Source organism: Callorhinchus milii, unplaced genomic scaffold (assembly GCF_018977255.1).
Source record: "Callorhinchus milii isolate IMCB2004 unplaced genomic scaffold, IMCB_Cmil_1.0 Scaffold6, whole genome shotgun sequence".
NCBI lineage: Eukaryota > Metazoa > Chordata > Chondrichthyes > Chimaeriformes > Callorhinchidae > Callorhinchus > Callorhinchus milii.
This window is the reverse complement of record NW_024704747.1, coordinates 3,536,949-3,561,401: the sequence shown is the minus strand read 5'-3', so window position 1 is coordinate 3,561,401 and position 24,453 is coordinate 3,536,949. Positions and strand designations below refer to the sequence as shown.

At 42.3% G+C, this 24,453-nt stretch overlaps 1 protein-coding gene across 1 annotated transcript; it reads left to right on the top strand.

The window, feature by feature from the left end:
- The first annotated feature begins 7,381 nt into the window (after positions 1–7,381).
- tnfaip6 (tumor necrosis factor, alpha-induced protein 6) lies at positions 7,382–20,508 on the top strand. The gene is made up of 6 exons (XM_007896326.2): positions 7,382–7,587; positions 9,794–9,931; positions 16,742–16,903; positions 17,780–18,008; positions 18,599–18,639; positions 19,870–20,508. The coding sequence occupies exons 1-6, from the start codon at positions 7,494–7,496 to the stop codon at positions 19,998–20,000; spliced, it is 795 nt and encodes a 264-aa protein (XP_007894517.1). The 5' UTR covers positions 7,382–7,493; the 3' UTR covers positions 20,001–20,508.
- Positions 20,509–24,453: the final 3,945 nt, after the last annotated feature.

Below are 24,453 nucleotides of genomic sequence, written 5' to 3'. Positions count from 1 at the left end.
GATCTATTCTCCCATCTACTGTATTCAGTTTAGATTCAGTGTCTTGGGACGTCCTTCTGACGTGAAAGGTGCAATACAAATATAACTTTGCTGTTCTTAACAACTCTTTGGATGCAGTAATATCACAGGAAGTTGCGGATTTTGAAGGTAAGAGAGAGAGAGAGAAGTTGCCAGGTGAAATGGGTTTGGAAAATATTTGGGTATTGGGTTTAACTCATAAAATATACAGTGAATTTACTTTACAGTACATTATGTAAAGCGCTTTGAGACGTCTCGAAGACGCGATAAGGATTGCAAGGATTATTATTATTATTAACTCTCACTAGATACACTCAACCTTTGGAGGCTAATAACAATCTTTGTCTGGAACAATATCCTCAGAGTCACTTGATTGCTCAGCAAAAGTGGCTATTAACCCATGGCATTTGGCCACCAGTCTGGGCATAAAGATGTTCACTAAGACTCAAAGGTCAAAGAGAATAAAGCTCCACTCGCACGCAACTCACTTAAGAAAGATTTTAAGCAGAAACCCTGACCTTGCATCACCCTCCAGTGTTCATTCCAAAGCAATACTCTGTACACCCAATACATCTACTACTTTAATACAATTGAAGTAAGTAACAAATCCATGTGTAAAAATGTTAACACTGCTGTTTTGATCACTTTATTTATTAATTTCATTTTAATTTAGTTTGGAGTTTGATTTTGGTCAACCTGTTCTCTGACACATAATGAAAACCACATAGGTAACAACCTGTCTCAGTTGGTAGCACTTTCGCCTCTAGGTCAGAAAATTGTCGGTTTAAGGACTTTTTTTTTAACATCGGGACTTTTAATTCATATTCGTATCCTGGCCAGCAATCCTCCAGGTTTGGTTTTTTGTCCAAAAAGGTAAATAATGTCATTTATTTCCTTGCTGTTATTTCCAAAACGTATGTGGGAATTTCATCACACCACATCTCTGCAAATTGCAGAAATGGGTTATGGTATGGTTTAAGTTGAAGCAGTATTGTATTACCCACCACAAGCATGCTTCTGCGCCTGGCTGGGTTTCAGCAAACATTTCTTGGTCCGATAGCCAAAAGTATGTTTCTTGTTATACACTGGTATTCTCGAGCAGTGCGGAGACTACTTCTGAATAATATCTTGCTCCACTTCTGGCCAGTTTCAGTAACCTATAACATCAACAATTGGCCTTTTTATATAGTGTTGCGTCCTGGAACATATTGTTGCAGTTCAACTTCGGTCCCACCTCTCCTTCCACTCCCTCCGTGAGCCCCTGCAGTCTGGTTTTCGCTCTGACTTCCCACAGCACAGAGACAGCACGAAGTGGAGCAGAAAGCGATTTGGCCAAGGCAAGAGAGCAATGGTAGTTTTTGATTTGGTAAAATTAGTCTTATATTTATAAATCAATTTGTTCAATAGCATTTAAACAGCAACTATCTGTTTGTATGCCTCCTCGTCCTCCTGGATCTCTCTGCCGCGTTCGACACAGTCGACCATGCCATCCTCCTCCATTGACTCTCCTCCCTCATCTACCTTAGTGGGGCTGAACTCGCATGGTTCGAGTCCAACTTAACCAACTGCCTCCATTTCATCTCCTGCCCCCACCCCTGCCTGGTCACCTGTGGGGTACCGAGGGCTCCATCCTTGGTCCTCTTCTTTTCCTTATCTATATGCTCTCTCTGGGTGATATCATCCGCAGTCCAGAGGTAAACTTCCACAGGTGTGTAGATGAAACACAAATCTACTTTGCCTCTTCCAGTACCAACTCCAGTTCCACCGATGTTCTATCAGCTTGTCTGACAGACATGAATACCTGAATGAGTGTAAAACTTCCTGCAGTTGAATATGGACAAGACTCCTTAGCTCCCGTCAGTCTTCACTTCTGCGGATCTAAACTCCCCAACCTCCTTGGGCTCTCCCTCAGACTCACCAAACTAGTGCGCAACCTAAGAGTCCAGTTCGACCTCCAACTGTCCTTCCTCCCCCACATCCGCCTTCTTCCACCTCCGCCACAATACCCGCCTTCGACCCAAATGAAGTCGAAATGCTTGTGCATGAATTTGTCAAATCCCGCTTGGCTTACTCCAACGCACTCATCACTGGTCTCCCCAGCTCCACCATTCACAAGATCCAGCTCATTCAAAACTCGGCCGCCCTCATACTGACCCGGACCAAACTCTGTACCCAAATCGCACCAGTTCTGACCAGGCTCCACTGGCTCCCCATCACCAAACAGATCGACTTCAAGCACCTCACACTCGTGTTCAAACCCATTCATTCCCTGGCACCTCCCTACCTCTCCAAACTCCTTACTCCCCAATCCACCCATGGCGCTTCTGCTCGACTGGCACCGGCCTCCTGCTGGTCCCTCGCATCCTCCACCCCACCATCAGAGGTCGCGCTTTCAGCCACTACACCCCAAAACTCTGGAACACTCTCCCTCAATCCCTCCGCCTTGCCCCTCCCTCCCCTCTTTCAAGACCTGCATGAAGGCTCTCCTGTTTGACCGTGCTTACGGTCCCCTTCCCCCTCCTCCTGGCTCGGAGTCAGGCTCCGCCACTGTTAAGTGCTCTGAGATGCTACCTTGCATGGAAGGCGCTATATAAGTGCAAGTTGTTGTTGTTGTTATATAGATGACGCAAAGTACTTCCTACAACTGACTGGGAGCCTGAACTGGGGGGCGGGGGGTGGTGGGGGCAGCAGAAGGCAGTTGAGGAGGGATGGGGAAAAGTGACCAGAAAGAATGGTCGAAGAGATAGCAAATGGCTTGTTGGCTTGTGAGTCCAAGTTGACTTAAAATTTAAGAAGGTACGGAATTGTGGAAAATTCTTCAATCTCATCTGAACTGGGAAGCCCACTCCTCTGCGATTGCTAAACAAGGGTCCAGCTGTAATGGGTCAGAAACGGATTCCTCATACGTTTGGGGAGGGAGGGGGGAACTTTTAAATGACAATCTGAACCTGACAGACTAACTGTATAATAATAATATCAGGATAACTGCAACAAAGTTAGAGTTGAGAAAGGATGGAAGGAGTGAACCAAATGTGCTGGAGGACTTGCTACACATCACTGAAGACAATAATAAGTCAGGAATCTAATATAACTCACATCTGATCTGTGCAAACTCCCACCACTGTGAGATAGCTCCAAGCTTTCACTTAACTCAAGCCTGAAAAAGCTGTTTGTGAATTTTCGTGACCTTAAATCTTAAGACAAATTGGACTTCAGTGACACGTTCATTCAAACACAGCTTTGTAAGTAGTCTGAAGTCCTGTTGTGCCTAAAGAACAATTTCTGTTGAAAACAAGAGAACTGAACACTTTACTCGCATGCCACAACTTTCTGACTCAACTGTGAGATTGCTACCAACTGAACCAAGGCAACTGCGTCCATTGTATTTTCAAACAAAACCAACTTCTGTAAAATATTCCTTGAAATGCATTACACAAATCACAATCCAGTTTAGAGCAACGGCTTGTTTGAAGGTTCTGGGTTTACAATATAACTCGTTGATAATGCTTGAATTTAAAGCTTTCTGAAAAATATAAAAGTTACGTAATAATCCTTACAAAACAATCCTTTGTCCTGAACACATGTGTTTGCAGATCTAGTAAATAATCTACTTTCCTAAGGGAATACCAAGCAAGGAAATTAAACTGAGATTTTTTCCTTCTATCTCTAATCTTGATTTTATTAAATACAGTACTTGAAGAACCAAAAAAAGAGAAACTGTTACAAAATGCTGATATCGTAACCAGGTGAGGTCAACCCGCCGGAGGTGTAGTGTGCAATGAGCCTTGAGATTACCAGTCGTAATCGAGGCAAAAGAAGCTGTTTATGGAGAGACAAAAAATATTTGGCAATGAGCTAAAAGACGTCCTTCTAAGCTTCATATTCCCTGGTAGACTGGATTAAGGCAAACAACTGGCCCTAATTTGTATTGATGATACTGTTTTAGATTATCCCTTCCAAACCTCCCTTTTGATCTTCTGATTTACTTTATCTAGTCAACAAGCGCTTCACGGTTGGCCTGATATCAACACAAAGCCAGCTTCTTTAGTCTCTTCCTCCTTCGCCCTCTCCTTTCCCCCCTTCCTCTCAGAGGAAAAGCCAGGCACAATTGCACAAACTAAATGAGATCATGAGATAGAGTGAGTTGTCTCTCAGGACTACTTGGTAAAATCAGCAGTTTTTTCCTTCCTCTTCATAACCAGAAATGCCATTTTAAAAGACGTAGCGTAAGCGTTGCTGTATCGGTGGGCAAGCTTCCCTCCCCTCTTTCAAAACTTGTCTTACGACCTTTCTTTTTAACTGGCCTTTGGGTCACCTTCCACCCCCCCATCCTAATAAAAAACATATCAATTTATTTATTTAATAGATGCATACAAGATGGAGAAGGGAATAGAGGGGTACAGGAGAGAAGATTTGGAGAGTTGGAGGCTTGGGTGGAGTATAAACATCAGCACGGACTAGTTAGTATGAATTATTTCTGTGCTGTAATGTTTTATATTGTAACCAGTTCTAATATAATGACTGTCTTCATTTCGGGGGGGGGGGGAGTCTGTGCGCACCAAGGAGAGAAGAAGCAAAAGAGCAAAATAGGAAAATAAGAATATGGAGTCCTATAGCTTAATGGTTAGAGCACTCGCCTTGCAAGCGAGAGGACCTGGGTTCGATTTCCAGGCAGGGCAAAATGTTGGGCAAGTTTCCTGACTCCATATGCCTCTGTTAACCAGCAGTAAGTAGGAACCCGGTTATTAGTCGATTGGCAGATCACTTTTCCGAGAGTATTAATCCCTGAAATAAAATAATAATTTCGTCACTCGATCAACAACTGTTCGTGGGACACTGCTGTGCGTAATTAGCTGCCGAGTTTCGTGCACATAATATACAGTCAATTCACTTTACAGTATATTCTGTGAAGCGCTTTGAGACATCTTGAAGACATGATAAGGCACTATATAAATCTGAGTATTATTATTATTATAATATTGAAGTCATCGGTGAGGGTACCACAAGCTATAATGTGAAGTGAGGAGGAGGCAATCAAAGCCTGGTTGTGTTTAAAGAATTTTAATTGGCGGTGCCTTTCTGATCTCTGAATCCCCATCTTGTTAACATAACGTGGTGATTTTTTTAATTCAACATTTCATTCTGATTCTAAAATCGTTTCTGATGGCAGAAACTATTTAAGAAAAGATAGAGTACTTCAAAGAAATATTACAAGTAGCTTCGAAATATGTTCTATGTTCTAAGGAAAGATAGATTGCGTAGAGGCATTTTTAGAGGCTTAGTCTGGGCTGGTGGTTCAATTTAGTGCTGGGAGCGGTTAGCGGGGAGGTGGTGCTGCATTGTCGGAGGTGTTACCCTTTGGATGAGACACTAAACCAAGGTCGGGTCTGCCTATTCTTCAAGTGAACAATAACGATCCCGTGGGTGATATTCGACAGAAAAGGTACTGTACATTCGGCGCCAAGCTCTGCCACTGTTAAGCAGTTCGAGATGCTACTCTGCATGAAGACTGCTATATAAAAGCAAGTTGATATTGTTGTTGATACAATACAATTTTCATTTATATAACGATTTCATGTCTAAAGGAGATCTGGCTGGGTATCCGAGCCGAGGTGGGGTAGGAGGAGATGAAGCTAACTGAAAATGGTGCGTGGGAGTTTCTCCGGCAAGCCAATAATCCTCTGGATAAAAATGTTCACCTACCTTACGACTGTTTGTGGGTAATTGCAAAATAATTGCCATCAAAACCAGTCACTACACTTGGCCCTACCTACTGTAATGTCCTTTGAGACGGTTGAAGTTGTTGCCTTAGCTGGACAAGCAGCGGAAAAGCTTGCCAGATAGTGCTATTCAAGGGCAAGCTGTGCGGTTAAACTCCAGCAGTTAGGCCAAACACACAGTGTGGGGTCCCCAAGCCTTGGCTCCTGCCAACCTGCACCTAATACGTTCCGGAATTAGGACAGCAGGATGCCTCCCTCCAGGGAGAGAGAGAGAGAGAGAGAGAGAGCGCATTCCATTCCATTAATCTATCTCTGGGATTTCCGTGTGTAGGTGGAATGCATGGAATTCTCAGTTTGGTTTGGAGACTCTTAAGCAACGGTGATGGGTGTCTGCGTGTGTCAGACCCCCGGCTGGGCAAAAGAAAGAGATGTTTCAATGTAACAAGAGGCTATAAAGATGTAACTTTTTTTTCTATTCCCTTATAACAGAATGACGACCGTACAGGTTAGCGAATACTAGACACAGGTTTGGGGTAGGCGTGAACAGGCATGCGGTTCAATGGAAAGCAACAACAACAAACAATAATTTACATTCGTGTAGCACCTTTCACGTCAGGAGGTTTCAATGCCTGTCCTTGCCCAGTTCATTCAGCGTTGACTGTTTGGTAGGAGCAGTTAGAGGGAACACACATTATTCTAAATGCCCCTTTTATTACTCTGCTTTTTTAAGTTTGCAGTACCCCCCTAGCGCCCCCTCCCACCTCCCCTGCCAGCTAGGATTTGATGACTGGACCTTTTTTCCTGGCAGCATTTTATAGTTTCCTATTAAATGTTAATCGGTTTGTTTATATACATGATATCAAGATCAGGGCCAAATCTGCAGCCCTAACTGAGGCCTCTCTTTGGAAGATTATAATTACATTTGGCACTTTTTCTTCCACACACAATCTTTGTGCTCAACTTTTTTTTGGGGGGGAGAGGAGAAGAAGGATCAAAATGGATTTATAGGAACATAAGAATTGCTAGATGAAAGAAGACCAAGATCCATCAAGTTCACCTTCCACCATCCTGGCAGTTGCTTGCTCATGTCATGTCCCAAACTATATACTGTATCCAGAGATATTATTTCCTATCAGAAATCTATCTCATTTGTTCTTGAAAGAGTCGACACTTTCTGCTTCCACAGAAAGTGGATTTATATGGCCTCAGGATAACGAAGATGATAACAATTTGTTCACTCAATCTACGAAGGTTTGTGGGACACTGATGCGTACAATTGCTTGCACATGTGTGTTGCCATATTTCGCCCACAAAATATACAGTCAATTCACTTTACAGTATATTCTGTGAAGCGCTTTGAGACGACTTGAAGACGTGATAAAGACGCTCTATCAAATGCAAATTGTTATTATTATGATCTGGGGAGCCGGACGTTCGGGATTGAGTGGTACGAGGATTGCTCTATTAATTTTCATTCATAGTTTGATCCTGTGGTTTAAACTAGGCTTTTGAAGCTAAATGTGTTTCAGGAAGGAGGCCTTGCAGTCATTAGGCTGTGACATCATTACAACTTGGCCAATGCAGTGACCTCACGGCTATTAAGTCTTAGAAAGCTGAGCAAAGCCTTAAGAACGTCTGCCGACCAGATGCTGAAGTACAGCACAGTTGCTGGTAGCTGCGAGCACACACACAGCAGTCCTGGCAGCACCACTTGTGAGGACACCACTCAGACGATAAAGCCACTGCAGCACAGCTATGTTTCTGCCTCTCTTTGTCTTCATTTTGCTGTGGGACGAGACAAGCTCTTGGGGAATAAAAAACGGAATACTACACAACTCCATTTGGTTAGGTAAGATGAAGTTGTTTAATGCATTTCTCTTTCCCCCTCCCCCACCACCACCCCTCCCTCCTTTCCTTAGGAGAAAGAGGAATATTTTTTTCCAAATGCTGAGACTGTGCTGCTAATTCTTTGCGATTGATGGTTTTCGCTTGCGATTGATGGTTTCCATTAGCGAATGCTTGAGCCATCAGAGCCACTGAGACCCTGGCACCTTCAAGCATGGATTTCAGACTTTCAAAGCCTTTAAGCTCTCTTTTAATGTCAGTGCAGATATCAGCAGCTTTTGAAGTTTCTGATGAATTCTTGTTCATTCAAACAGGGGTAAAGTTTGCGATAGTCTGTTAAGCTTTCCACATGTTAACACAACAATGACTTGCATTTATGTAGCGCCCATCGCGTGTCCTGGCTTCGAGACGTCTCAAAGAGCTTCACAGAATATACGGTAACGTGAATTGACTGTATATTTTGTTAGTGAAACCCGGCAGCCAATTGCGCAAGGCAGCGTCCCACAAAGAGTCGTGGATTCAGTGACCAATTTATTATTTTTTTAAAAAATAAGATCAAGTTATTATTAAGCAGATCGGATAGGTAGGGAGGTGCCAGGGCATGAATTAGAACCTAATTTTTGTGCGGTAACTGGCAGAATTTGCAGTAGGTTCAAATTCTGCCAGTTACTGCACAAGAATTTCTTACAGAAAAAAGGTCAATAATTTCAGTTTTTAAATAGCTGGAAATTTACTTTGATCATTCAAAAACCCTAAATCTATTTTCTTGTAAATAAAGCAAATGCACAAAATTAATGTTCTTTTTTGGCACAATCCTAATCTGTTTTAGATCTGATTAGATGGGTACCTCAACAAAATTGTACTGATAATAACAGGAATAACTTGCCTTTATAATAAACCATCTTACCATCGTAATTGGCTGCCGCGTTTTGCCCACAAAATGTACAGTCAATTCACTTTAAAGTATATTCTGTGAAGTGCTTTGAGATGTCTCGAAGACGTGATAAGGCACTATATCAAATGCAAAGATGATTATTATTATTACAGCACCTTTCATGTCAGGAGAATGTCTCAAAGAGGTTGACAAAGCTTGATGGGACCCAAGCTGGGAATGAGAACCGAATGGGGGTGGGAACGGAAAGATGAATGAAAGTGTGGCTATAGATGTTACATTTTCAAACATGCTTTGAATGAGGTGAGGATGGAGGTGAGGCAGGGAGTGAGTCAGAGGGACTCCGGGATTGAGTTCCAGATGACAGGGGTAGAATGGCTGAGAGCCCTGCTGCCAATGGGCCCTTAGGGCGGGGAACATGAAGCAGGCTGGTGCTCGCTGAGGGAAGAATACAGCCAGGTTGACCTTTCATGTAAAACTAAATGTTGCTTTACAATATCCGATTGATTAGAAATGAAATGAATGCAGGTATATAAAAAACCAAGGCAGCTGAAGCTGATCTGCCAGAAACATCCAATAAACAACAATGAGATGAGCAGCCAATTCATTTGAATTTGGAGGTAAAATTGGATTAGGAAACCATCCCCTTTATAACAAGGTCATCTGGGTCCAATGCCTCAGGCCCCATGCTATAGAGACGCATGATATAATGACAGACTTCCAGATCAACAGATCACTGACATCACTTCCTCAATTCCTGAAGCACTGCTAACTTTGGGCCTTTGAGCTGACAGTCTAGACTGGCACTTCAGTACAGTGCTTCCAGAGCACTGTGTTGTTGGAGGTGCCGTCGATCAGTAAATTGAGGTCCTGTTTACCTGTTCAGGAGGACCTAAAGATCTCATGATACTGTTCAAAAACAGAAGTAAGTTTCTCCTGGTGCATTCTGGTCAATAATTTCCCAAGGTAAAATTGCTGGGATGTTTGTGAGACTAATCTGTGCAAATTGGCTGCTGTGTTGGCCTATAAATATTTTATGGTAAATCCTGTGAAGCACTGTGAAGATGTCTCAATCATGTGATAAAGTGTTATATCAAATGCAAGTATTATTATATTGGTAGGCACTCCTTTTCTTGATTGTTTGAAGTGAGCATTCATTGCATTCTTGATTTTAATGGACTTCCTACCTATCCTCTGTGTACACAGACGTTAAAGATTTCACCCCGCAAGTATCATAATGAGCAAGATGGATTGTGCGAATGGATTGCGCAAATGGATTGCATTGATCACTGATCAATTACCTTTCATTTACTTACAGAACAAGCGGCAGGAGTTTATCACAGAGAGTCACGGAAAGGACGATACCAGCTCACCTTCAAGGATGCCAAACAGCTCTGCAAGTATGAGGGAGGCAACCTCGCAACATACGAACAGCTAATGTACGCCCAGAGGATAGGTAGGAACTCCATTAAAAACCAAAGATGGAACGGTTGCTCAGTTGAGTCATTACACACTCAGCAGAGAGCTGAGATGTCAATGTTATTCATACAAGCACAATTGTGTACTTTAGCGCAAAATTAGTATTTTCAATTGATTTGCGCTGTGACATTAACTGGTGCAATTGGGACATTTAAAGTGTTTCATTATTAATATTTCTATGTGTAGAAAGCAGAACTAAAGCAGCTTGACAGTGTGTGGTAGTTAGGGTGGGTGGGGTGGAGAGAGCAAATTTGTAATGTAGATAAAGCTTCATTACCAATAATGTTGCTTTGGGTATACTTTTGAATCTGGTCCTTGCTGCCAATTTTTGGCTGTTAGAGCAGCAGAAACTGGCTGTAATGAACAAATGTTACCAATAAGTAATACTAGAATCAATAAATCCACTCTCAGCACAATTTCTTCATATTTCGTCTCTTCTGTAAATTTATTTCTTAATACTAGAGTACTCGAACATCTCGCTCATACAATTGAGTTCAGTTGCGGGTGCAAAAGACTGGCAATGTGGCTCAGTTGGTAGCCTTCTCGCCCCTATATTGGAAGGTTATGAGTACAAGCCACATGTTGGGCCAGTGAGCTCAGAATCTAGGTGGAGTAATAATAATAATAATAATAATAATCCTTGCATTTGATATAGCGCTTGTCACGTCGGGAGGACGTCCCAAAGCGCTTCACAGAACACACTGTAAAGTGAATTGACTGTATATTTGTGGGCGAACGCGGCAGCCAATTGCGCACAGCAATGTCCCACAAACAGTCGTAGATGAAAATGACCAATTTATTATTGTTTTTGGTTTTGGAGGGATTATTATTAGGCTCTGTGTGGAGTAAGGAAACTTGCCCAAGGTTTCGCCCTGCCTGGAATTGAACTCAGGTCTCTCACTTGCAAAGCGAGTGCTCTAACCACTGAGCTACAGGAGTACAGCATTACTGGCAGTGCTGTTCTTTGTATAATAAATTAAACCATGGTTGCGTCCATCTGTTCAAGTGTCAGATTCCATGGATTATTTATAAAGAGTCACCTCAAACCTCATCTTCTCCTCACCCCCCCACCCTCCCCCCATACTCGGGTGCCCAATCAGCTGCGTGAAGTGCTTTGAGATATCTTCCCAACATGAAAGGCACTATATAAAGATATATTATTGTCATTATGGTTTCTCCTAGTGTTCTGGCCTACAATCATCCAGATTTGCTGTGTGTAAATTGACTGCCACATTTGCCTCCAAATGGACAGTCACTTCACGTTTCAGCAATTATCTGTGACTCTGTAGGCCCCTCATCAAAAGCAAGGATTATAATTCTCATTGCAAATTACAAACCAGGAAACCTCCTGAATTCTAAGTATTTCACTTCTGAAACGATTACTATAACTGGCCAGCAACAGTGAAATATCCATCCTTGCTTCTGTGTGAGTGTGATATATCAAACTATTATAACTGCACAACAGTGATTAACATAAAAAAAAAAAATTTTATGGCACACGATATACAACTCCTACGATATTTGCCCGTGTATCCTTTAGTGAACGATTTCCTGATATAACTGCTGCTAAATTGCTAGCTGGCTTTGTGGCACTCTGCTTACTCCAGGTTACCCAGGCAGGTTCCCAGTGTGCACTGAGCGAGCTAATCTCAGCTCGGCCACAATAATTGGCCTCAGCGTCCCTGGCTTGAGCAGAAGGAAGGAACAGCCAGGCTTTGTGTTCCTGATTGTTATTCAGTGTTCTTGTGTGGATATCGGTTGAGGGCGGATTTGGTTTCATCTGGAAATATACCACAATATTTACTATGCAGGCTCACAAATTACAGGAACCCACTTGGATGAGTTAGCCAGATCCCAGTATGATTCAACAGCTGAGTTAGAAGTTTGTGGGTTCAACTCCTGCATTGGGAATTTGAGTTCATTGTCTAGACTAATGCTTCAATGTGCTGTAGAGAGTTGCTTCCCTTTAGATGAGTCATTAAACCGAGAAACCATCTGACTATTCACATTGACCATAAAGATCCTGTGGTACCATTCAAAAGAGAAGGGAGTTTCTCCTAGTGTTCTGATCAACAGTCCCACCAAGTATAAAATTGGTCATTTGCTTTCTGGCTGTTAGTAGCACATTGCTGTATGTAAAATTGGCTGCCATTTCGCCTACAAAATGCACTTCGAACAAAAACTCTGCAAAGCACTAACACAAATTCGCCAGTATGATAAAATGTTACATCAAATGCCATAATTTATATTATTTTTTAATGTTCTGAGGAGAGGACTGTAAATTGGATAACAATTTATTAGTTTGCTGATCTGCTGTTGGTTACTCTTTTTGCTTCCCTCTTTTAAGATGCTCCAGTCTCTCTGGGATAACCCTAGCTTTGATCTGGTCCAAACCTTCAGCATCTCTTCCAGCTAGAATTTTGGTTAAGCCTACTGTTCCCATATGTAGTTCCCCTCACACACTTTATTTTTCTCATTAGCTTAATACAATGTGTCAAGGTTCTGACAGAAGCCAACTTTATTTCAAGTAGCGAAAGGCCAGCACAGTTTGTTGGTGCTTTTTGTGCCCGCATGATTCTGGATTGCACAGATGAAGTCAGAGGTAAAGTGCCACATTTATACAGAATGTATTAATACTAAAGATATAGGCACACAAAAACATTTTGTGTTGTTTCTTCTGGGGTACCAACAGTATCTAGACCTCTCCCAAGTGGTGTTTGTTTATGTATGAGCAGAGAGAGAGAGAGAATGTGATTTCTACTTGTCTGCCAGGGAGGGGGGCACTGCAAGCTGAGCCCAATCTTGTTCTCACTCCCAAGGCTTTGTTTCAAAAAAAAGGATCTCTGAATAGCGATCAGTACGGTAGTAAGAATCCTGGCTGAGGTTCACTCCCAGATCTCAAGTTGCTGAGTTCAGTGGTTAAGCCTAAACTGAATTTTTGAAGGCCAGCTGCTTTGGGGGTTAAGTCGTGGTCTACAATCTTTGATCACAAAAAGCAACAGATAAGTTGATCTAAAAACAGGATGCCATCTTAACTCAGCTGAGTTACAATAAAAAAAAGTTTCTTCTGTTCTTCTATAAACTATTTCCATGGCAGGAAATAATTGATAAAAACATCCGCACATCAAACCAATATTTCAGAGCTTCTGGTGATCAGAGCTCAGAGCTATTGACTGAATGTCTGCCTTTTTTTTCGCCTTGTGGAGTCCTGTAGCTCAGTCGTTAAGAGTACACACCTCCCAAGCGAGAGACCGGGGTTTGACTGCCAGCAGGGCGAAGCGTTGGGTAAACTTTCTTACTCCACACAATTCTGTTTACCTAGCAGTTAGTAGGAACCTGGTTGTTAGTCATTTTGCGGATCGCTTTTCCAGGGATAATAATTCCTTCAATTTTTTAAAAATAATAAATCGGTCACTCAATCCACGACTGTTTGTGGGACACTGCTGTGCGCAATTGGCTGCTGCGTTTCGCCCACAAAATATATAGTCAATTCACTTTACAGTATATTCTGTGAAGAGCTTTGAGACGTTTCGAAGATGTGATGAGGCGCAATATCAAATGCAAGGAGTATTTTGATATTATTATTATTTCACATTCAGTGTGACCGAATCTACTATTTCTTTCACGCATTGGGATAAATTGCTTCTTCTCTTCCTCTCCATTTTCAAAACCCATCTAAAAGATCTCTCTCTGAATATGCTTTCAGCCACTATCCAATTACCTCCTGCCATCTACACCCAGCTCAGGCTTCCACTTTGTTTCTGTAAATCTCTTTGAGATGTTCTCTTATGTTTAAATAAAAAGTTATATAATTGGAAATTTTTATTTCTGTGGATGTTATTTGCCACCTTTCATCATGCATTCCCTGCAATAGGTATCACCAGGGACACCTTATGAACAATGGCAAATATCATCCCAATGTATTTTAGAGAGTGTTGTACGTCTGTTGAGATAAATCAGGCTCACAAGACTATTTTTCTAACGAGTGCATTGAAGTCGTTTTGAAAGAAGATTAATTCAATAGTTTTTAAGTTGGATTCCATTCGAATATTTACTGTGTCCATTGTTCCTCAATTTAATTTCCTCTATTCAATCCAGCTAACCAGCTCTGACTGTGACTAAAAAAGAGAAAGCCCCAAGCCATTGCTGAGGCATAGAGTTCTTTGTAAATACTTTGTTCCATTTCTCTTAGAGAAATCAGATTGCAAGCATTGAGTTTAAAAAAATAATACTCAAAGGATTAATTAAACTATGGTTCCCGACAAAGCCTGAATCACAGTTTTGCGACACTAACTCACTGTGCTGCGAATTGGAAAAATGTTCTAGAATTCCTCAGAGAATATGTTGGATGAACTTCACTTGTTGAAGTGTTAGGTTAGACTACGTCTGTCCAATTGGCCCCCTCACATCATGTCATCATTGACATCTGGTAATAAAATCCTGCCAGGGAATAAAATAAGAGTATGACAAAGTACAGAATAATAAAATATCCAATTTACTCACCAAAGACTCTTTGTTCCATTGACCACAAGCAATCCATTCTATTTAAATTATTCCACCCCATATAGTTTCTCGAGGATACTTTGTAACTTCAAAAAAATTGGCACGATATCTCAAAGGTCACTGACTCGCATTCGATTTCAAATCTCTTCATGCATTGGCGCTTGTAGGGGTTACATAAATGAAGTAAGGATTGACACAAATTATTCAATCAATTGATATTTATTAATACAAATTAGTAAGGTTATAAAAATTAGAATCAGTCAATCAATCAAAAATAATGCTTACGCATATTCAGTACAATTCACAAGTTAGCCGGACCAATGTTGTGGAGAAGAGGTGGAGGAAGATTTACTGACTGGGACCAGGACGATTTTTTTAAGTGTTGATCAGTATGTTGATGGTTGTCTTGATCTTTTTCTTCTTGTCAATCCTCTTAAATCCGTTTAAGATATTGATTACGGATCGCTAGTCCATTTTCCATCTCTCTGCTCTTCTACTTTCATTGTGAATTACCCATACATTTATATCTTGTAAAATCATACACATCAACGTTGTAAACACATCTGGAATCATTCACCTCCACAAAAAAATATATTTTGAGACAGATAGTCTCCACCTGTCACCAATATCCATAGTTGTCAACATCCCCCCGACTTTATCAAAAGTCCAGCAGTTTGTTCCAAACAAATCTGAGTACCACAGATTTAACATCTATTGTGCAGCTAACAACTTCTTGTCAATGATGATGTTGAAATTTTGTTTTGTAAACTTGCTTTCCAATGTACTTGGCCTTCATGCATTTGCAGCTTTTCTGAACTAAATAAATCCATGACTCTCTGCAATTTTAATTTGGTCAACTCAAGAAAACTCAGAGTTCTGAGAATGTTTACAGCACCGTCCTACCTCTCCGACCCGCTTACACCCCAACCCACAACCGGCTGCCTCCAATCGACTAGCTCCGTCCTTCTGCATGTCGCTCGTGTCCTCTGTTGCACCATTGGCGGCTGCACTTTCATCCACTAACCCCGAAACTCTGCAAAGCTCTTCTTCTATCTCTCCACCTTGCCGCTTCCTTCCCCATCTTCAGGTCGAGCCTGAAAACTTTCTTCTTCAACCCTGCCAATGGTCAGCTCCTCCTGGTCCGGTGTCGTGCTCTGCCACCGTCAAGCGCTCTGGGATGTTACCCTGCGTGAGGGGTGCTATACAAATGTAAGTTGTCGTTGTTGACATGTATTGTGTAGGCTAATGTGCCAGCTATTTTGTGCGAAGCAATGCAACACCAACTTGCACTTATATAGCGTCCTCCATGCAGGGTATCATTTCAACAGTGGCAGGGCCTGACTCTGAGCCGGGGGGTGGGAGGTGGCCGTAAGCACAGTCGAAAAGGAAGGTTTTCAGGCAGGACTTGAAAAAGGGGAGAGAGGGAGCAAGGCGGAGGAATTGAGGGAGAATATTCCAGAGTTGTCCCATGAGATGAATGATAATTTTTGTATTTGGCCAGGACACCAGGAGACAATCTCTTTTCAAATAGCATCATTGATTCTTTATTGTACATCTGAACAGACTGATAGGACCTTGGTTTAACGTACGACCTCCCTGCGCCTTGGGATGTCCTTCCGACCTGAAAGAAATGTAATTTGTTGTTGTTGTATCATCTGTAGAATGACATCTCCAACAACAAAGCACAGCCTCAACATGGAGTGGAGTTAAAGTCTAGATTATATGAATTCAAAGTATCGACATGTAGCTTGAGCCCACGACCTTCTGATTGTCTTATTGCTCTTCCTCCTAAATCAAGCAAAATTTCAGTGGCTTTATTTATAAAGAAAGATAGTATTGGGGGTTACGGTAATAAGGTGGGTTGAGGCCAAACAAATAAAATGGAGCAGTTATTGGATCAAATGTCATCTTCCAGCTTTCAAAATCTCCTATGTTCCTAAGCCTTCCTTCACACCACACTCCCTTGGTCCAATAGCTCAAGAACTAGATGCAAGTTCCTGAACCTTAACTCAGTAACAGGGTTATCAATCACAAACCCTGCAAGATGGGGGCACGGTTCGAGCTGAGGAGAGGGAAATTAGGCAATTTAGCCCAGAAACTAGTTACATTCTACATCACATGGCTGCCCTTAACTCAACTGTTGAATGTAAATCGTATTTCACAGCTGGTCATGACAGATATTCTATATATAAATCTGTTGGATTGTTTTTGATTTATAATGTGCACAATTGTACTTTATATGCATTTCATTCCCTGTCTACTCTGCTGTTTGTTATGTATACAGGGTTTCATGTGTGCGCGGCTGGATGGTTTGATAAAGGCAAGGTTGGATATCCAATAGTAAAAGCAGGGCCCAACTGTGGTTTTGGAAGAACTGGCATTATCGACTATGGATATCGAAGCAATAAAAGTGAACGATGGGATGCCTACTGCTACAATCCTGACGGTTTGTTTGACACTGTTTGTCTGTGTTATGTTTTACCTCCCTCTGTATCTCACCAGTTACTTTTCGAGTATTCCAAAACTTCCCACTCAGTTTCTGCAAGCCAAAGCTCAATAGGTAGGGTGGTCTGAGCTAGACAAGCAGTCGGGAAACTTGCCAGACAGAGCTCTCATTGGCAACCTATGCAGTTTTAGCTGATTATTTATACTCCAGCAGAAGCTTGACACATACTCTGGGGTCCCAGCACCATGGCAATTTATGCCCAATACTCTCCAGAATTAGATACGCAGGGTGAGGCCACTTTAGTGACAGTGTGTGCATTCCATTTCAGACACAGAAATTTCCATGTGTATGTAGCATACATATATGGAACTTTCAGTCCAGTTTGGATACCCTTAAGCAAGGTAATGAGTTTCTGCATGTGTCAGATATCCAACTGACCGAATCCAAGTCCCATTGCTTGCCCTTTCCCCATACATTTCTATATTTTCTTTTTTGAATGTTTGCCTAATTTTCTTTCAAAAGCCATTATGGATTTTGCTTCAGCCTTGCCCTAAAACCTGGAGTGTGTAAAAAAAAAAAAAAAAAACTCCTTAAATAGTTTAAAAAAATACATTTCACCCACAATATATAGTCGATTCACTTTACAATATATTCTGTGAAGCGCTTTGAGACGTCTCGAAGATGTGATAAGGCGGTATATCAAATGCTAGGATTATTATTAAAAAAACTACTTAAATTATGGAATATGTAAGAGGCAGAGAATGAGGTATAAGGAATTGCTTTAGAGGCATCACTCTGTGTATTTTCAGTATAGGTTTTTTTATTTTTTTAAAAAAGTTTCAACAAAGTATCTCCTTCAATACTTTTCTGTCTCAGGCAAAGAATGTGGGGGTATTCTCACTGATCCGGAACGAGCAATCAAGTCCCCAGGCTATCCAGACGAATATGAAGACCAACAGATCTGTTATTGGCACATCCGCCTTAAGTACGGCCAGCGCATCAAACTATCCTTTTTGGAGTTTGATGTGGAAGAAGATATGTCTTGTTTGAGCGACTACCTTGAAATTTACGACAGTTACGATGACATGCTAGGTTTTGTTGGCAGGTGAGTCTTTTGCCACGGGCCAGAACTATAATGTCAAAATGTTATTGTAGGTAGTGTAAGCGTGCAGTTGCGCACTGGATATCCCAAATTTACACTTTTACAGCAAGTGGAGTCCTGTAGTTCAGTGGTTAGAGCACTTGCCTCGCAAGCGAGTGACCTGGGTTCTATTCCCGGCAGGGCGAAATGTTCGGCAAGTTTCCTTACTCCACCCATCTCTGTTTTCCTAGCAGAAAGTAGAAACCCGGTTATTAGTTGATTGGCAGATCGCTTTTCTGGGGATAATACCAAAAAAAAATAATAATTTGAGCCCTCTGTTCCAACTCCACAGCTTTTGTTGGCATAGCTTTAGCATCAATGGAAAATGGGTTACTGTATACGAGGGAAAACAGAATAGAGGAGAATGGGAGCGGTGTTGAGGAGGGGTGAAGGCTTGTGTGGATTGTAGGGCTAAATGGCCCGTTTCTGTGCTGTATAGTCTGTGTCATTCTATATAAAGGATAGTTCAATTAACTGAGATTGTTTGAATACATGACAGAAATCAAGTTTAAAGTTTCATCGCAAACCACTGAATTTTGTTTTTGCGTTTCCAGATATTGTGGAAATGAATTACCACCAAAGATCATCAGCACAGGTAACCATTTGTACAGTATCTATATAATTATATCACTATCTTCCATGCATAATTGCCTGAGAATTCAGGTTCACCCAGGAAATATTTGGTCTCAAGGATACAATGTTTTTTTCAAGTTCCACTACAAAGGGGATTTCAAATCTATCTGGAATGCGTGAATGAGCTTCATGCTCAGTTCAAAGCGCAACAAATTCCACTCCCTGTAACATGCGTAGTGTGTTGCAGAAATAATAGTGGATTCCCGCCCCTCTTCTCTTGAAAGTGCTGACTCTAAGTAAGGTGCATAAGTGGAGATCATCTTCTGGTATCTTATGCAAGTGGTATCTTTCGCTTAGCAGGCTATGGCCTGCTCCACGTCCCCCGCCTGGCCCATCCCACCATCAGCGGTCAGGCCTTCAGCCTCTCTCCTTTGGAACTCCACGCCTTCCTTTCGCCTCGCTCCCTCCTTATATAATTAATAACAATAATAATCCTTCCATTTGATATAGCACTTTTCATGTCTTTGAGACATCTCAAAGTACTTCATAGAATACACTAAAGTGAATTGACTGTATATTTGTGGGCGAAATGCGGTAGCCAAATTGCGCACAGCAGCGTCCTACAAACAGTTGTGGAAGTGAACAATTTTTTTTCTTGAGGGATTATTATTAGGTGTGTGGAGTAAGGAAACTTGCCCAAGGTTTCGCCCTGCCGGGAATCGAACCCAGGTCTCTCGTTTGAGAGGCAAGTGCTCTAACCACTGAGCTACAGGACTTGTCTCCTTCAATATCTGAAGACCGTCCTCTTCGACTGCGCTTTGGTGACTCACTTACCCCTACCCTCCCTACCAACCACCCTCCCTGGTCCCAAACCCACTGCTTGGGTCCAGATCCCTGACTGTCCAGCACCTTGGGGCTTTCTCCCTACGTGAAAGGCACTGTATTTTTGTGTTGTAAGTGGCCATTGTTTACGTGTGAGTCTAGACAGTGAGTGTAATACTACACAGACGATCCACACACAAATAACAACTTGGTCATGACACTGAAGGGATCTGGTGCCCCCTGAACAGGTCCCTGTCCTGAGTCAGTATCTTCAGGACAGGAGAGAAAACATTTTGGAGAGGAAAACTTGAAACAAGAGGCAGGAATCAGCTTTACTTCTAACAAGTTCAAATTTGTGAACATTAATATTAACAACCGCAAGATTGCACAAAGAAATCAAGATCGTCAATGCTCTTCCCTTTTGTTACAGGCAACGTTATGACTCTGAAGTTCTTGTCGGATTCTTCAATTACAGCAGGAGGTTTCCTACTTACGTACGTGGCTGTCAACCCACCAGCCAATGGAACAAGTACAACTGACATCGCAACGGAAAGGCCCTGAGCTCTTTGTTTTCAAAGAATTTTGTTCATTTCCAGATAAATGCTACAAGATACTTTGGTTTCTCGAGCCAAACACTTAAATCTGCTGTTCAGGGTTTTAGATGTTAGGCTAGACACACTGTATGCAACCTAGTTTTGTTACACATTATCTACTCTGATAGAAATTCTAAGTATGATTTCTATGCCCTTAGCTTATTGCCATAAAATCTGCAGTGCTTGCTGCTACCAAACACAGTGATTAATATTAGCCTATGGCACCTCCGTCACTCAATTTGATGAGAGCAGTAGACTGCAACATAAAATGTGATATGTTTAGACTGAGTAAATGGAAACATTTTATTATTTGGTGGGGAAAAGAGCAACTTGCATAAATCAATGATATTAAGCAAATATTGTCATTTCCAAAACACCATTGTGTGCTCCCTATAAATCTGTGTTACTTGCTTCAAGTCTGTAATATTGCCCCAAGTATGTTGTTGAGTACAACAGGAGGATTGAGTGCGCTCCGGGATGCTACCCAGCACTCTGCCCCACGTGAAGCCCTATATAAATGCAAGTTGTTGTTCTTGTTGAGTACTGCATTTCTCTCTCAATTAACATACTGTGAGCTCTTCGTTTTTAAAGTTGCAATTTAATACAATCTACATTTGTTGCATTTTGCCTCTGACAATATCTCACTCCAAAAGCCGCTGAAACCCTGGTTGTCACCTCTCGGCTGGACTATTCAAAGCCCTCCTCGCCGTCTACCATCCATAAAATCCAGGTCATCCAAAACTCTGCTGCCCGCATTCTTACCATCACCAAACTCCACTCCCCGATTACCCCAGTCCTTGCCTGGCTGCCTGTCCCAGAGAGGATCGACTTAACCGCCCACCTCTCTGACCTCCTCTCTCCTAACAACAGTGCCAGTTGCCTTCGTTCCACCGGGTCTGGCTTCCTCCTTGTCCCCCGAGTCCTCTGCTCCACCCTCGGCAGCAGTGCTTTCTGCCACTATGCCCCGAGGCTCTGGAACTCCCTTCCTCACTCCTTTCGCCTCGACCCTTCTTCCTATTTTCAGGTCTTGGCTGAAGACCTTTCTTTTTGGCCTTTTCGCGCCTTTGGTCACCTTCCTCCCCCTCCCCCCGGCTCGGTCCCGGGATCCGTTACTGTGAAGCGCTCTGAGACGCAGTCCGGAGTGGAGGGCGCTATTTAAATCCAAGTTGTTGTTGTTGACAGTTACATATTAATAGTCATGTGGGTTACAAGATGTAGAAGCATGATATATTTACTATGGCATTGAACAACTGCACAATGTACACCATTTTAATGTTCACTAATCTTAACAATTTTCACTCTTCAGACAGCCGAATGTCCTTAACCATGAAAGCAAATTATGTAAGCATTTGATAATAATAACCCTTGCATTTGATACAGTGCATCATCACCTCATTGAAATGTCTCAAAGCGCTTTACAGGATTTAACTATGAGTCAAATTAAACTGCAGGCTCTATTTCTGGTGGTGTGCGTCTGTCAGTTCCTTTAAGTTTCAGCTTTGCAACCATACTCCTCCTGGCACCCAGACACAATGGTTTCCCAGAAGCTGCTCAGCAGGTCAAGAGAATAACGCTGCTGGATTGCCTCCGATTTTCATTCTTAATGAATGAAAGCATTCTTGGCAAATGTGAAGCATATTGCCTGTGTATTTGTAGGCAAACATGGCAGCCAATTTGCATGCAACAATTTTCCACTAACAGAAATGAAGTGGATAACCAATTTTATCGGGTGTGTGGGGGGAACGTTGTTGGCCAGCACACCGGAAAACTCAAGTAGTGCACGGGTTCTTCAAAGTCCACCTGAGCAGCCAGATGGGACCTTGGTTTGACTTTTCATCCAAAAGACATCATCTCTAACAATGCAATGCTTCCCCAACACTGCATTAGAGTGTAGCCTGATTTTGAGTTCAGAGTCAAAGAATAATGGACAAGACGTTCTTTGTTTCCAAAGGAGAATTAAAACCACAGCGACCAAGTAAACAGGAAGGAAATCCATTGTATATAATCATAGAATTTTATAACATGGAAGAAGGCGATTCAGCCCATTGTGGCTCTCTGGGAGAGCGATGCAAGTGTGTTAAAATCTGAAGCAATGCAGTGTTATCCGGGGGGAACACAAACCAGCCTTTCTTTATATAAATTTACAGGCTGAGATTCCAATTGAATGAATTGGATAACCTTATCACTATGCCTCACTTTCCATGGTAAGATAAGAACAGAATAAGAGAAGGGTGGGATGCTTAGCTTGGATGAAAATAAACACTGAGCCAAAACTCCTTAAGAATTCCTTATGTTCACCCACACTTTGAACTAATTACATGTCCAGAGAATACAAACAGTTGTGGATTGAATTACTTATTTTTTGTCATTTTTTTTTGAAGGAGTTATTGCCCTGGAAAAGCGATCCTCCAATCAACTAACAACCAGGTTCCTGCTTACTGCTAGGTAAACAGAGGTGTGGGTAAGGAAACTTGCCCAACGTTTCTCCCTGCCTGGAATCGAACCCATATCCCTCGCTTGCGAAGCGAGTCCTCTAACCACTGAGCTACAGATCTCCACAATAATTTTAATATACGACTGTTTTCGCCCACAAACATATAGTTAATTCACTTTACAGTATATTCTGTGAAGTGCTTTGAGACATCTAGAGGACGTGAAAAGAGCTATATCTCAGAAAAGGAGTCCTGTAGCTCAGTGGTTAGAGCACTCGCTTTGCAAGTGAGAGACCTGAGTTCAATTCCAGGCAGAGGGCGAAACCTTGGGCAAGTTTCCTTACTCCACACAGAGCCTAATAATACCTCCAAAACCAAAAACAATAATAAATTGGTCATTTTCAATCTACGACTGTTTGTGGGACATTGCTGTGCGCAATTGGCTGCCGCGTTCGCCCACAAATATACAGTCAATTCACTTTACAGTGTGTTCTGTGAAGCGCTTTGGGACGTCCTCCCGACGTGAAAAGCGCTATATCAAATGCAAGGATTATTATTATATCTTTAGCGACTTTAAACCAAGACACTGGACTAGTTTTACAAATTGCTCAATGTGGATGGGCCCTCAACACACGCATTACAGTAAATCCTGTGAAGCATTTTGAGACGTGCTCCCAATTTGAAAGGTGCATCAAACTCAACGGTTATTGTTATTTATTCATTGGGGCCGGGGAGAAAAGTGAGAGGGAAAGCCTTTACTGCCAAATGCAATCCTGTTCATGCACCCACCAACAACAACTTGCACTTATATAGCGCCCTCCATGCAGGGTAACATCTCAGAGAGCTTAACAGTGGTGGAGTCAATCTGACTCCTGAGCCGGGGGGTGGGTGTGGAGGTGGCCGTAAGCACGGTCGAAGAGGAAGGTTTTCAGGCGTGACTTGAGAAAGTTGAGAGGCGGGAAAGACAGAGGGATTGAGGGAGAGTGTTCCAGAATTTCGGGGTGTAGTGACTGAAACCGCGACCACTGATGGTGGGGTGGAGGGTTCGAGGGATGAGCAGGAGGCCAGTGCCAGTCGAGTGTAGGTATTGGGTAGTGGATTAGGGAGTGAGGAGGTCAGAGAAGTAGGGAGGTGCCAGAGAGTGAAGGGATTTGAACATGAGCGTGAGGATCTTGATAACCAATCCTTTGATGGGGAGCCAGTGAAGCCTGGTCAGAGCTGGTAAGATGTGGGTACGGAGTTTGTTCTGGTTAAATATGTGGGCGGCAGAGTTCCGCATGAGCTGGATTTTTTGAATGAGCTGGATCTTTTGAATCCACAAACAAATCACATAGAATAATGATAACCTGGACCTTTGCCTCATGTTTCATTTCCTCTTTCCTGCTTCAAATGGATTGAGAACAATTGACATTGCTCCATCTCAAAGTGCTGTCAATTTCTTAGGCGAACACATACAAATCTAGATATAGAATTATCTCCCCCCAACAAATAATAATTGTTTATGCCTTTTAATTGAATAAGAGGCATCATTGTATTTGTTCAAGAAAAAAAAACTTGATTGTGTGTATGAGCAACAAACAATTGTGAGATGAAGCAGCTGTATTTTTCTCTTCCCGAAATGCATTGATAGCTTTTCTAAAATGTTCTCACTCCTGAATCTTTCGCAGAATCTTTGCAATGGTCGTTTCCAGTCCTGTATGCACCTAAATAAATGAATGAACATTGACCAGAAATCACTCTTCATAATCAATCTCATCTCCAACCAAACTCCTTTCAACAAAGACTCCCCAAACGCTCGCTGTGACGTGTGTGTGGGGGGAGGGGCGTGTGCGCGTGTGGGAGCTGTTTGCCGTTGCTGGGGTGAGAGGTCAGTTACCCAGGATGCCCCGGGCGCGCGCCCTTTGGCGCGAGGCTGTTCCCGCGCGGGTTCCATTTCCAGGCGCCGGCTGTCGGGGCGGCTGAGGATTTTTTTTTTTTAAATCTATCGGT